This window comes from Lutjanus erythropterus, chromosome 2 (assembly GCF_056507025.1).
Source record: "Lutjanus erythropterus isolate fLutEry1 chromosome 2, fLutEry1.hap2, whole genome shotgun sequence".
In the NCBI taxonomy this organism is placed as follows: domain Eukaryota; kingdom Metazoa; phylum Chordata; class Actinopteri; order Lutjaniformes; family Lutjanidae; genus Lutjanus; species Lutjanus erythropterus.
Genome location: NC_139318.1, coordinates 27,325,390 through 27,338,962, shown reverse-complemented (window position 1 = coordinate 27,338,962; position 13,573 = coordinate 27,325,390). Strand labels below are relative to the sequence as shown.

At 37.5% G+C, this 13,573-nt stretch overlaps 2 protein-coding genes across 3 annotated transcripts in view; one reads left to right on the top strand and one right to left on the bottom strand.

The window, feature by feature from the left end:
* Nucleotides 1-3,071, top strand: part of grm2b (glutamate receptor, metabotropic 2b) — a 45,139-nt gene extending 42,068 nt beyond the window's left edge. Inside the window, exons 5-6 of the mRNA XM_084735576.1 lie at nt 128-326; nt 2,378-3,071. Coding sequence (XP_084591702.1) covers nt 128-326; nt 2,378-2,451 — 273 coding nt within the window. The 3' untranslated portion in view covers nt 2,452-3,071. The remainder of the gene's footprint in view (nt 1-127; nt 327-2,377) is intronic.
* Nucleotides 3,072-6,104: 3,033 nt separating this feature from the next.
* Nucleotides 6,105-13,241, bottom strand: rrp9 (ribosomal RNA processing 9, U3 small nucleolar RNA binding protein). 2 transcript variants are annotated; one of them, XM_084735589.1, is made up of 15 exons: nt 13,029-13,241; nt 12,787-12,875; nt 12,571-12,680; nt 11,921-11,988; nt 11,339-11,380; nt 11,103-11,229; nt 10,810-10,934; nt 10,590-10,682; nt 10,360-10,460; nt 10,136-10,270; nt 8,793-8,855; nt 8,495-8,652; nt 8,155-8,234; nt 7,934-8,007; nt 6,105-6,255 (listed from the first exon to the last, which is right to left on the bottom strand). In XM_084735589.1, the coding sequence occupies exons 1-15, from the start codon at nt 13,110-13,112 to the stop codon at nt 6,153-6,155; spliced, it is 1,452 nt and encodes a 483-aa protein (XP_084591715.1). In that variant the 5' UTR covers nt 13,113-13,241; the 3' UTR covers nt 6,105-6,152. The 2 variants fall into 2 exon arrangements, with proteins under 2 accessions (XP_084591715.1, XP_084591725.1); XM_084735599.1 differs by having other exon boundaries at nt 8,507-8,652; nt 13,029-13,239.
* Nucleotides 13,242-13,573: the final 332 nt, after the last annotated feature.

The following is a 13,573-nucleotide window of genomic DNA, read 5'->3' as shown; positions in this document are numbered from 1 at the left end:
TGCTGGGCCCAGGTGGCCTTTGAACAAACTTCATTAGTCCTTTTGAAGACAAAAGTAGGAGATCCAAAGTGCACAGACAGATATAGTCATTGTCTCTGTGTGTGTCTCCGTCTGTCTCTCCTCACAGGTGCAGACCACCACCATGTGCATCTCCGTCAGTCTCAGCGGTTCGGTGGTGCTTGGCTGCCTCTTCGCCCCCAAGGTTCACATCATCATGTTTCAGCCCCAGAAAAACGTAGCCACGCTCAGAGTCACAGCCAACCGCTTCAGTGCCACAGTGTCTGCCTCTGCCTCTGCCTCTGCCCCCAGCTCCAGCTACTCTAAAGGTACACGTGTTCGCTATATCTGCTCCTCACGGCTCTATCCAGTCCTGTGTATAGTAACACATCTGCTCACAATTTCAGCTGCAAGCTAAAACCTAGCAACAGTTTAGGTTTCCATAATAGGATGTAAGTAGTAACAGTGCAATCAACAAGAGAATTGGGACCTAATTGACTTTGAACACACGCAACATTTTGTAAAACACCACCAAATGTTGGTGCTGTGCAGTATTTCTATATGTTGCATTTCTTTCAGAGGTTTTTACAGGTTGTTTAATGGAACGGGACTTGAAGCACAGAAAGTTTAGAGTAAAAATCAGACAATATTAAAAGTTTTTGCAGCTTTTTTCCCTCTTTCTGGATCAGTGTGGCCAAGCAATTAAATTCCAGTCATTTTGTTTCTTGTCATGTCAGATAAGAGGCAGTCTTATCTACAGCTTCCTAATGAACTAGCAGACTAATTCACAGCACAAACTTCATAAATAAACACAGACACATTAAGTTTACATAGTGCACTGTGTGTCAAAGCCTCAATGAGCTTTTAGTCCAGACTTCAACTGTGCATTTAAATGCTTGACACTAGTTTGACTGTTGTTGTTTCACCTGGACTAAAAATGTTTTAGTCATCTGAAATAAATGCTTGATGGACAAAATACTGAGGATCTGTAGAAGTACTGTTACATTACTGAAATAAAAGTACAATATATGCTTCTCAAAGACTGCCCAGAGTATTAGTTACTGTCAAACCATTGATGCTTAATGCTTTATCAGTACTAGGAATTTAACTGAAAAGGGTTTCTTCAAATCTTCAGTCTAAGTTACTCCCAACGACTGCGCTGTTCTGCTCAGTTGCCACACTGTGACCCTGATCAGTAGACAGTTATAATTTTAGAAGTTGTGAAGTAGATTACATAGTGTAGTGAATACTAATGACTCAGTTAATATAAATAGTAGTAATTCATTACTTTCATAACTGTACATAAGTAAAAGTAAAATACAACGATATAATAATGCTCAATTACATGTAAAAGGCCTACATGCAAAATTTTATGTGATTGTTATGCTGTTATACCTGTACTGGATTACTGTTACTGGTGCATTCATATGTAAGTAGGATTTTACCGTTGTAGTTTGTAAAGGTGCACAGAGATGTCATTATTTGTATCTATATCTATTCAAACAACAAACTGACCTGTCTCTGTGTCTGTATTCAGATAAAAGACCAGAAGTGAGTGTAGTCTATACCAAAAGTCAAATTAAATCAGGCAAATATATTGTTGTCCAACCAAATATTCATTAGCAATGTGATTGTTGTGCCTACAAAGCATCAAAATGATTTAATACTGGCATAAAATTAATTATATTTCCACATCCTCATATTGCACTAACTGTCTGAAGTTCACCACCATCGCCCCTTTAACTGGAGGGTATTAAGAAATCAGACGCTGAAAAAAATGTTTTATAGCTTGAAAGATTCTGTTTTGCATTGAAAATAGAAACTTTACAGAAAAGATACACAACTATATAAATAATCATGTAATCATGGACCTAGCTTTTTTACGAATAGTTTGGGTAGAAAAGATGTCTGTTTTCATCGTATTATCTGTGCTTTCCCTAATAATGTATTCAGATTTGGGTCCCATGTAGTTCAGCAAGCTGGAGCTAACTGTCATTACAGTATATAGTTATATTGAGTGTAATCTGTAATAATGCATGGATCATATTATAAGAGATGATCATATGTTCTTAACCAACAAAGTAGCTTTCAGATACAGTAAATGTGCAGTAATCATAAAGTAACATAAAACAGAGGCACCCAAGAGATGCACAAGTACCTAAAAATTGTACTTAAATGTAATATTTAGGAAAATAAGAGCTAATCATAAACATGTAAACTGACATTTTTGGAACCGTGGAAGTAATTCGACCCAAACCAACACAGTTTCAGGGCACACGGCCGTCCATTTCCATTTTCCTCATAGCTTTTTATCTCTGGTTTACAGTTTTGTTTCCTATAAACTCTCGCCTGGCTAACGTTGCTGTTTTTGTTCTCCCAGGATCAGCCTCTAACTACGTGCCAGCAGTTTGTAACGGCCGCGAAGTGGTGGACTCTACAACGTCCTCTTTGTGAAAAAAGGTTCCTCTCTCTCACATGAGACCACCCCATCATCATCAGTCATCCCCCCATTAAACAAGGCTGTGTATGACAGAGCCCCCCCATGCCATCCAACATGCTGCAGAGAGATAACTCTGTCTGGGTAGACTGACTGACTGTGGCAAGGGTAACTCTAACTGTGAAAGCTAAATGATGTTCCTACAGCGAGCAGTATGTATCAATTGTAAAGCCTTTTTGTATAGATTTAATATGCTGTGATGATCTCCTTGGTTCACAGATAGATGTGATTATTAAATGCACCGTGCCTTGTCCTAAAGAGTCTTGTTGTCAAATGGGTGCTTGTGAAGCAATAGTGTAATACAAAACAAAAGGCTGTTCTTATCTTGTCCTTACAGTGCTGTGAATATATCCAAATGTTGTAGACATTGACAAAAAAAAGAAATGCTGTGAAATAAATTTAGCCCTTCTGTTGAACAAAATATGTGATTAACCATAGTGAACGTGATGAAAAGTAGGCAACTAGACAATATAAAGGACATGTGTTATTGTAGACTGGTATAACAGTGTGTGCTTTCCTGTAATTTATGTAAATAAAATGTTTTTTTTTTCATATTAAAAGATTAAATGCCACTGTGTTTGGGTCCACACTTGCAATTCTTGAGACTATTCAAACTAAATGCAGCTATTCAGAGACAATAACAACGGGCTCTTTGCACACAGAGTTTGATTTTTTTTCCTCTCCAAAACCAAATTTAAGGACCAGTGTGTAAGATTTAGTGGCATGTCATGTTGAGCTTCATCTGACTCCCCGCTTCCAAGTGTGGAGGAGAATCTATGATGGCTGCAAAAGTCACTCAAACCATTAAAGCCCTATCTAGAGCCAGCGTTTGATTTGACCATTCTAGTTGGTGTTGGTGAAACATTGGATCCTCAATGGAAGAGGACCTGCTCCCTCTGTAGATATAAACAACTCATTCTAAGGTAACGAAAACACAATTCTTATTTTAAGGAGATTATACAAAGCCCAATTTGAAAAAGTTGGGACGCTGTGTAAAATGTACACAAAACAATGCAATGGTTTGCAAATACGTTTGGACTTGTATTCGCTTGAATACAGTACAAAGACAAGATATTTAGTGTTAAAATGATTAACTTTATAAACTTAAGTTTTTGTTAATATACACTGATCTAAATTTGATGCCTGCAACATGTTTAATAAAAGTTGGGACGAGCAACAAAAGACTGAGAGGCTCTTCATTAAAAACTCTCATTAGTGAGCAAAGACAAAAATGTCTGCTATTTGCATGCACATGGTAGACAGTGTTTTATATTTCTTCAATTTCTATGAGATATTAATACATGGGCTCGGGAACGCTTCTGAACCCGCTGTCAGTAAACACAGGTTGTTGCTGCATCTACAAATGCAAGACTCTACCATGCAAAGCCCACACCATATATCAACAACATCCAGAAACTCTGCTGGCTCCTCTGGGCCCGAGCTCATCTGAGATGGACTGACACAAAGTGGAAAAGTGTGCTGTGGTCTGATGAGTCCATATTTCAGATTGTTTTCATCGTGTCCTGTGGGGTAAATCCTCTTTAGAAGGACCATCCAAATTGTTACCAGCACAAAGTTCAAAAGCCACCATCTGTGATGAAATGGTTGGGTGTTAGTGCCCATTGCATCATGGCTAACTGTCACATCTGTGGAGGCACCAATAATACTGAAAAGTACATGCATCCAGATGTTTTTTTCAGAAACATCCCTGTTTATCTCAACAAAATGATGCCAAGACACATTCTGCACGTGTTACAACAACGTGGCTGCGTAGTTCAGGAACTGGACTGACCTGCCTGCAGTCAGGACCTGGTTCCCATTGAAAAGGTGCATCATGGAGAGTAAAATACAGCAACAGAGACCCCGGACTGTTGAGCACCTGAAGTTGTAGATCATGCAAGACTGAGACAGAATTTCGCTTTCAAAACTTGAACAATCTGTGTCCTCAGTTTCCAAACGCTTACTCAGTGTTGTTCAAAGGTGACGTAACACAGTGGGAAACATGCCCCTGTCCCAAAATTTTTTTTGGAACATGTTGCAGGCGCCAAATTTAGAATGAGTGCATAAAAACAAAGTTAATCAGTTTGGACATTTAACATTTTGTCTTTGTACTGTATTCAAATGAACATAGGTAGACAAGTATTTGCAAATCATTGTATTTGATTTTTATTTTCCTTTTACACAATGTCCCAGCTTTTTTGGAACTGGGGCTTGTCCACTAATGAAAACATATTTATGAATATTGTATTCCATTTTGGCCAGTAACTCACTGTAAGTCTTACACACTGGACCTTTAACTTACTTTTAAAGGTGTTGTTTTAGTGAGTCAACCCATATTGCTTCCTGAAAGTCTAACAGGTTAAAATATATATGAGTTGATTTTTTTCCAACGGTTGCAGCATGACTTTTTAATTCTGCTCTAATACCAAGATATGTATTTGGTGCTCAGTTCTCTAAAATATTGCTGTAACTACTAGTTGAATATGTGCAATTATACATGTACAGTGCCTATAAAATGTATTTACCCAAGCTGGACCTTTTCATCTTTTATACTGATTGGAGTTTCCTGATATTAAATTGTAATAACCTATCCATAAACAACCCACCCACTGTCTGCCTGGTCTGTTTTTCTAGGTTAAATGTTAAGTAAACCTGCAGCCCATCCAGGAGTCACTTTAATTACAATATTAAATGCCACTGTCAACACTGCTTAACTCCACGACTGGAAAATATGGTAAAAAATGGGATTATCACCTAACTTTTCTGCACCAGTTATTAAGTAATGAGTAGATGTATGAGTAACAAAACACAATAATGCAATAGTGAAAAGGGCAATCACACTTCTGTGAAAGCCAAAGAGGACACCTGCAGGAAAAGTGAACAAAGTGCAAATACAAAACATAACAGGCTTAACACTGTAACATTAATATGGCAACCAATCACTCTTTTGAATTAAAAAGGATTAATTAAAGGATTTCAGCACATTGTTGCTATTGTAAATTCAATATATTTAGAGCTTCACTCAAGTAATAGGTTACCTGATATTTGATATGGACCTTTTTAGTTTAGCTCTACAGTTTATCACTGTCACACTCTGCAAATGTTAATATGCAAGATTTAAGCGATTCTGCACGTCCTCTTCCAACTGAGATAAATAATTCTCCTGTAGAGTTAATAGCAATTTTATATTTGGCTCTGACAGGCTGACAGTAACCTACACTGAAGCAGTTACCATGACGATGTAAGCCCAAACTTATTCCTTTGGCAGCCCCTAATGAATTTAAAAAACATATGTTAACTTTCCCTGCAGACACTTTTAAAGAGAAACTTACAGCAGAATTCTCAAAAAAAAAAAAAAAAAAAAAAACCTGATTAAAAATTATTTTAAAAAAACTAAGTTTGGATCCTTGGTCACCTCAGACAGGGATGTACCGATTCCTACAATCCAGACTCAGCCCACCTTGCCCACACTGCTGACTCTTCACTAAAGCGGTTAAGAGAAACTCACGGTGAACACATGTATAAACAAATCCCTCAGGGTGGTTTTTAATTTCAATATTTGCACTTTTTTCCAAAAAAAAAAAGAAGAAGAAGAAAAAAAAAACTAAAACAGTTTTTAAACATTTTAATTTACAAAATAAAAGACAAAAAAAGTCCACTATTCAGGCATCTTGGCTTCTTCTGGATTTGAAGGTTTCCTTTTCAGAGGAATAACATAGATCCCGTTCTTGGCCTCTTTTATTCTCCACCAGCGGCCCAACCTGCAGAAAACAAACAAGTTTAGAATCACGGAAGAGAAAGGGGATAAAAGCTTGTTCTGTTTTATTTTCACTCTCATTTTTCATATTTAAATTATGTTATTGCAATTAGGTTGTACACTGATTCACCAACAAGCAATTCTAAGGTTGTCCACATTTAACTAATCCTTGATAGTGAACCTCTACTTGCAGCGCCTCAATTGTTTGTCTCTCCCAGTCATGTGAAAAAAAAAAAGAGATCAATTCCTGCCAACAAGACACAGAAATCAGCACAGAAACCAATTAATATTTAAAATGTTTGTGTGAGATCATGAAGTTTCAAACTCTCAAGTTTGGATGCAGCCCCCAGTGAGGCCTGATGAGACTGAGGGTTGGAAGTTTTAATACAGACGTTCCTGAGAATGGCTGGAGTCATGTTGGCCTCCAGGTTATGTTCAGACTGATAACTCAGAAGCAGACCACCTTTTATTAACTTTTGGCAGCAGAAAAAGCCTCATAACAATCTTTCATTCAGATTGAAATCACATCTAAAAGTTGTTGAAAACCCAATTAAATTTCTGTGCGCTCCAATCTGGTCACCAAATCAGATGTCAAATTGTCACCAACAATGTGAAATGACATTAATGTTATATTCAGAGTAACGTGAGCTGGCCATTTGTGTAGCATGAGATATAGTTATATACTATATATATCTACCTGTATGGATGAGTATCATTAGGATTTATCGATGCTGATAAGATACAGATACTGCTACTACTACTATTACTTACTCTTGTTAATACTTGCCATAATTTGATGCAAAAACAAAAGATATGAAATTAAAAAGGCATAAATAGATCAATTTATTTTATTATTACATTTTTGCATAAATAAGGTAAATTATTTCCAAAATATCACATTTAGCTGCATTTTCATCAAGTCTAGAAAAGTGAGCCCACACTTTTAAACATTTTGCCCTTATTGTATTAAGTGACATTACTCCTCCTTTTCTTCTTATATAAACTACCTGTGTAATCCATAATTTTAGACATTATCAGTTGGATGAAGGTGGGAAAGAGATGCTAGGAAGAGTGGGAACGATGCATATGTAACTTGCACCTGTGTTATCATGTCATTACACTGCTACTGCACTGTTCGTGCACTTTGTTGCTAAATTCTTTCAAAGTAAATTTTTTGCCATATTTTCCACACGATGACTATTTTAAATATGAGGCATCCAGATCTTAAAGTCTGTCTTTAATATGTACTGTCAAGGGCAACAACGATCACAATTGCAATTTAAATTCATTTTCTGTTGTTTTGGGTTTTTAAATTATCATTTGTACACCACAAAGAAACATCCACTATTACATTTCATTTTTCTGGTATTCACCTACATGAGAAAAATCATTGTATTATCTAACAATATATTCCCACTGTAAATAACAGTTCTTGAGCTTAACTGATAACTCATCTCTCAAGATACTATCTCGTCTTTCAAGAAAACTTGAAAACAAATGACTGAACCTTGGGGAAAAGTTCCATGTATTTTCACCTGTGACAGAAGCTGAAAGATGAATTAACACTGCCATCTAGTGGATCTTTGACTCACTGAACATGAACTTGCACTGACATTTAGTAGTTGATAGGAACCCTACAGACAGACAGTTTCTATGGAAACATGATCATTAGGTTCAGTTACCTGTGCTCCTGTCCAACTCCTGCCACCAAGAACTGACCGGAGCTGGAAAACTTCAGACTGTTGACGAAGCCGGGCTGGGAGGGAAAGCAGAAGAAGAGACAAAGTAAGACATTTGGAGACCGCCGCTGTGGTAGCTGTAAATAATGTGTATAATTAGCTTAAAAACACATCTTATATAAAATTTCACCCTTTTCAAAAGAGAGGAGGGAGTAAGAGCTCACCACTGGTACACTGAACAGAGGCTCCAGTCCGCGGTAATTCTGTCCACACTTCCACAGCTGCACCTGGGAATTGTGTGAACCTGTACAGCAGAATCAGTGCAACGTTACTGTACTATCACTACAGATATCTTAAGTACTGCTTAGCTACACATAACTGCATCAACCGTTCTACTTATAAACTGTGCTGGGCAGTTAATCAGGACCAAGTTTATTAATTATATCGATTAAATTTGCATTCTTAAAAGACAACAGTGAAAAGGTTTAACTTAATTCTGTCCTGCACATAATAATAAATTGTGATTATGTGTGTTAGTAAGAAGCTGGTAGGAAGGACTCTCACAGCCAGAGGCACCTGAGGCGACGGTGTCAGAGTTCTGAAGCGCTGCTACCGAAGCCACCCAATGAGGCTGCTCCAGCCCTGCGTCTCCATGGCAACCGTGAGCCTGCTTAACTGTGCTGAGAGGCTTCTTCTTGTTGACACTCCAAAGAGACACGGAGCTGAGGTCATTTGGAAAAGAAAAGAAAAAAAAATCAAGAGAGGGCACGACGGAGAAACATCACTGAATGTGATAACATGATAAGATTCTGGAACAAAACTGTAACAGACAGTGTGGCTGCAAAAGATGCAACCGTCTCACCCATCATCGGCTCCTGTTATCATGTGCTCCTCGTTTATGAGCTGGATACAATCAATTGAACCCCTGTAGGAGGACAGAATGAGTAAGAGATGACATTAGTCTTCCTGTGTGTTTGCAGGAACTATGAGACATTTAGATGAATATTAGAGACAGAATCAATTGTTCTCCGTTATCCAAGAGTTACAGGATTTCTTTCATATTCTGGAAACCTTTTCTTTATTAACTAGACAGTATATTCTGCCACCAGCAACCACTTCTGTCAAAGGTCTGTGACGGTTCAACAGAAAATAGCAGTGTATGAAATCACTAATTCACAACTACAACAGTACAGACCAGTCACTCTATTATTAAGTAACCTTCTGATTACAGCTACTTTATGACTGTTGATTTGTCAATTGGCTTTTTCTGTGATTAGTTTACTGCTAACCAGGCTAGCTGATAGCTAGCTGTTTGGAGCTAATGTTTTTACACAGCTACTATGGGCGCCTCTAGTTGAAAATCTCTTAAGTTTTCAGAAGGGAATCTCCTCTTTTTTACTTTTAATCTTGTGGACTTTATGTATTCATTTACAGGGTTAATTACTCTTTTGTACTCCCTCTTCAGACTTATAACTCTTTTACTGATGAAACTATTCTTCATGGCAAGAAACATGATGTAACCAAATTTATAGTCTATTCTTTTGTGAATCCAGCTTTCTTATTATTGTACATTTTTTTTTAATGACACTTTTGGTCCAAGTCTCATTCATGGTATAATTTCGGATTTTAAATGATTATCCTTGCCTTTGTTGTTCAATACTGTTCTCACAGATTCACAACTGCTGCCAGTAAAATCGACAAGGGCCAACTCTTGTGTGTTTAACTCGCTGCATAGTTATTCATCTTCTGTTCTGTTTATTTCAGTCTTTGAAGTTTTTTTTCCTTTAAGGAAACTCAGAAATGTGAAGATTGTTGGACAATACTTTCTCTTTAAGTTTAACTCATTCAGAGGTTAATTTTGGTAATGACCATTTAGCATGCTGAATTAATAAAATATTACATACATACATCAATATACTCTATAGGATATCATCAACAAAAGCTTCTTTTGTGGGCTGGTATATTAATATTGCTTTTTACATGATTACCTCACTGCTTTTTGATTGTTTTAAAATCTTCACTGCTAACTCAAAAGTAAAACATCTTTTTCTTATCTTTGACAAGTAATACTTCCTTATTTGACGTGTCTATTAATTAATCAGTGAGCCCCAAAGTGTTTTCATATGGCGCTGACAGCATATCAACACATCTGAACTCTAGATGCAAACAGCGAGACACAGGAAACACCAGAGGAAAGAGACTCACTCATGGCCGTGGAACACCAGCTGAGATTCCTCGGCAATCTTCCACACCCTGACTGAGCGGTCCCTCCCTCCTGCAGTCACACAGCGCTCACGGCTCAGGCTGTCCAGTCCTGTGATGGCGTCCTGATGCCCAAAGCTATGGTGAGCCACAATCAGAGTTAATGTCAAACACTGACAATACATGCAAGTGTTTGACAGTGAGATAACTTTTAATGAGTTACTCACAGAGTTTCCACATATGCGTTCTCATCCACGTTCCACACCTTTATTGAGCGATCATGAGAGGCGCTATACAGATCATGAGTCCCCTTCCTGAATGAAAGACCCTGAGAAGGAAAAGATATTTGATAGGATTCACAAGAAGGCCTCAGAGGCCCAGTACACATCTCTACACAACTGCTCAGATAAAAAAGAAGTTATTATAAGCAGCTGAAAGAGTAATAGGTAGAACGTACCGACACAGGGCCTTTGTGTCCTGTGAACTTATACAAATGTTTACATGTTTCTGCCTCCCAGATCATGATCAGATTGTTCATGTCTCCAGTTGCCTAAAAAGATGGTGAAAAAGAAGCTTCTGTTACACAATGATGTCATTATATTGATAAATACACACATTTCCTTTGCTGGTTTCCTAACACTGGCAAGAGCAGGCTATGCTGACAGTTAACTACTCACCAAGTATTTTCCATCTGATGATATGGCCATACACAGGACATGAGTTGTATGTCCAACATGCCGATCCTCTGTACCTTTCCTCCCACCAGGTATTGTGTGCAGTTTCTTCCCACTTTCAACATCCCCTGAAGAAATAAGAAAACACTAAAGTGATACTGCCAAATCAGACCACTAAAAAAAGACAAGAAATTTAATTTATCTCCATATTTAATTTTTTTTTCTCGCCTCAATTTTCAAGCAAACCTTCTGAAGAATCAAAACAAATGATTTTCAGCATTTTAATGTATACTAACATTTAATGATGGAGCAGTCTTTGGCAGCAGAAAAGATGTACTTGTCATCAGAGCTGATGACCAGACAAGTAATGGGAAGTTTGTGTCCTCTTAACACTCTGATCTCTGAAGCATCCGGCGGCAGGAGCTAAAAGACAGAACAAAAATGTAATAAAAGGTCATCAATTCATTTAAGTTTTTCCCCCTAGAATATTGAGTGGAGGGAGGTAGTTAGGGATGACAAGTCCTGTACTTACATCTTTGGCAATAAGTCGCTGAAGCTTCCCCTTTTGTTCAAGCTGAGGGGAAATCAGATACACAGCAAGATCAGTAACAATGACTTAATTTTTTTTTTTAATTTATTGACCAAAATAACAATAATGAAAGGATTTCATATGTATCAGTAAAGTCACCAGAAAGAGCGTTAGGGTCTCTGATGAATAAAATGAAACCGTGTCCTGGCATTGGTTTTTAAACCTTATCTAAACTTCATGATTCAAGAGCAGACTCTGCTTTATTTAATGCTGCAGGAGTGTGGGTTTTAAGGATGACCCTGACAGTAATGCTATCCAGAGTCAAACCATGAGGTCCTTTCTTGGGGTGCTCAAAATATACTGCATAGTTAAGCTATTGAAGGGGACAAAGGATGGGAGTTAAGAGGTTTGCTCATCTGGATTATGGGAGAAGTTCAATATGATGACAGTGTTCTGAGTAATATAGTGATCAAAATGAAGCTACACTGTAAACTAAACTGTAAAATTACAGAAGTGGTGTTAAACAAACACCACTTCTGTAATTCACGGTCCTCATGGTAATTACACCCTTTAATACACTCTCACCACTTCTTCTTGAAGTCTTCCAGCAATCAGATCAGTCTCAAAGGAGTCGTCTTCTGCTTTCTTTTCCTCTGGTGAGAACAGATCACATGGTAAATACATACAAGCATAGTCTGTAATGTTTAGACTTCAGTGGCATATAGATAATACATACCACTTTACAATAAGAGTACAGTTATGAATGGTTTATAACTATGTTATTGTTTAGTTTGTAAACACTGCAAATCATCATTAAACATTAGAAACAAGTTAGAACACTGCTGTCATACATTGATGTGGGCTCACTATTACTGCCGACTACTAATTAACTGTACTAATGAGTTACTTGTAATGACATTTAGAGCAGGAGCCTTATTTAAAGTGCAAAATACAGGACAATTTATTAATGATTTGCTATCATTCATAATTGGAAAGGAAACCTTATTGTAAAGTATAAAAGCCATTATTTATTAATGACTTACTACTATTAATAACTGGCAAAAGGAGCCTTATTGTTAAATGTAAAAGGATGCATTCCCTTTTACTGTGTTGTTTCAGCTTGTTAATGATTTATTCAGTATTTTCAATCTAATTACTCAGATAATTATAGACCATTTCTAAATAATTTATAAGGGTAGTCGTATTGTAAAGTGGTACCGATAATACAAACTAACCTTCTTCCTTTAGCTGCTCCAGGTAGAGTTTAGCTAATCTAAGCTTCTTCTCCTGTGGCGTCTCCTCGTACTCATGTTCTTCTTTGGACTGCCTTTTCTTGGGCACAGAACTGAAAGACAAGAAACACAAACCACAATAAACATAATTTATACCTGCTAGGTTACCTTTGTGCTACCATCAATGGATAACCCAAATTAAGCACATCAGAAATTAACCTCTCTGTCTCAGAGTCGCTGGAAATCTCTTCGTTGTATTTGGAGTTGGGTTTCTTCGCTCGTACTTTACTCTTTCCATCCCCATCGCCCTGCAGCAAGAGAAAAATGAGGGGGTTGTAATGACATGCAGTAAGTTGCAAAAAGTGTAAAAGGCGTCTGAACAGCAGGTTAAATCAGGTAAGTCGCATGAGCCAATCTGATGGTTAGCATTAGCTTAAGTGCTAACAGTCCAGCTTCCTTACCTTTCGTTTTGGCCCCTCTGTATTCTTCCCCTTTTTAACTAAATTAGAATTTCCTTTCTTCTTTATAAAGAAAGACGAAGACATGATGAAACGCTGAAACGGCGTTTCAAAGTAAACGATAACTGCAGATATAGTAAACTGCACTAGTTTTTCAGGCAGCAAGTCAACATTGAACCCACATGTGTGCACGTCAACCGAACTAATATGCTGAAGTCAGCTCTGAAAACGCGCTATGATTGGTTAAAATTGACATGCTGTTCTAAATGTCCCGCCTTTTGGTAAAATTCTGAACTCCTATTGGTTAAATTAAGAATTTGTATGAGCAGGAAACTGTACTGGAGAAAAATACTTCCCTCGGGGAATAAGTTTTCGCAGCTTTGTTCCGCACATAATTGTAAAAATATAAATATCACAACACAGTACTCTTATACATACACGTACCACGCACAATAAAAGATAAATATAGGAGTAGTATTTCACACATATTTAACTGGAAACGTTTTGCGCGGCTGTTAAAAAGGAGCCGTAATTGTATGAGGATCTAT

What these genes read in the sequence shown, in the direction of transcription:
- rrp9 (XM_084735589.1), bottom strand. Translation starts at nt 13,112, where the DNA reads ATGTCTTCGTCTTTCTTTATAAAGAAGAAAGGAAATTCTAATTTAGTT. An exon ending in GAAGACTTCAAGAAGAAGTG is followed by an intron (nt 11,381 to 11,920) that starts GTGAGAGTGTAT and finishes ATTTCCCCTCAG; the next exon opens with CTTGAACAAAAGGGGAAGCT. An exon ending in GACACAAAGGCCCTGTGTCG is followed by an intron (nt 10,461 to 10,589) that starts GTACGTTCTACC and finishes TTTCCTTCTCAG; the next exon opens with GGTCTTTCATTCAGGAAGGG.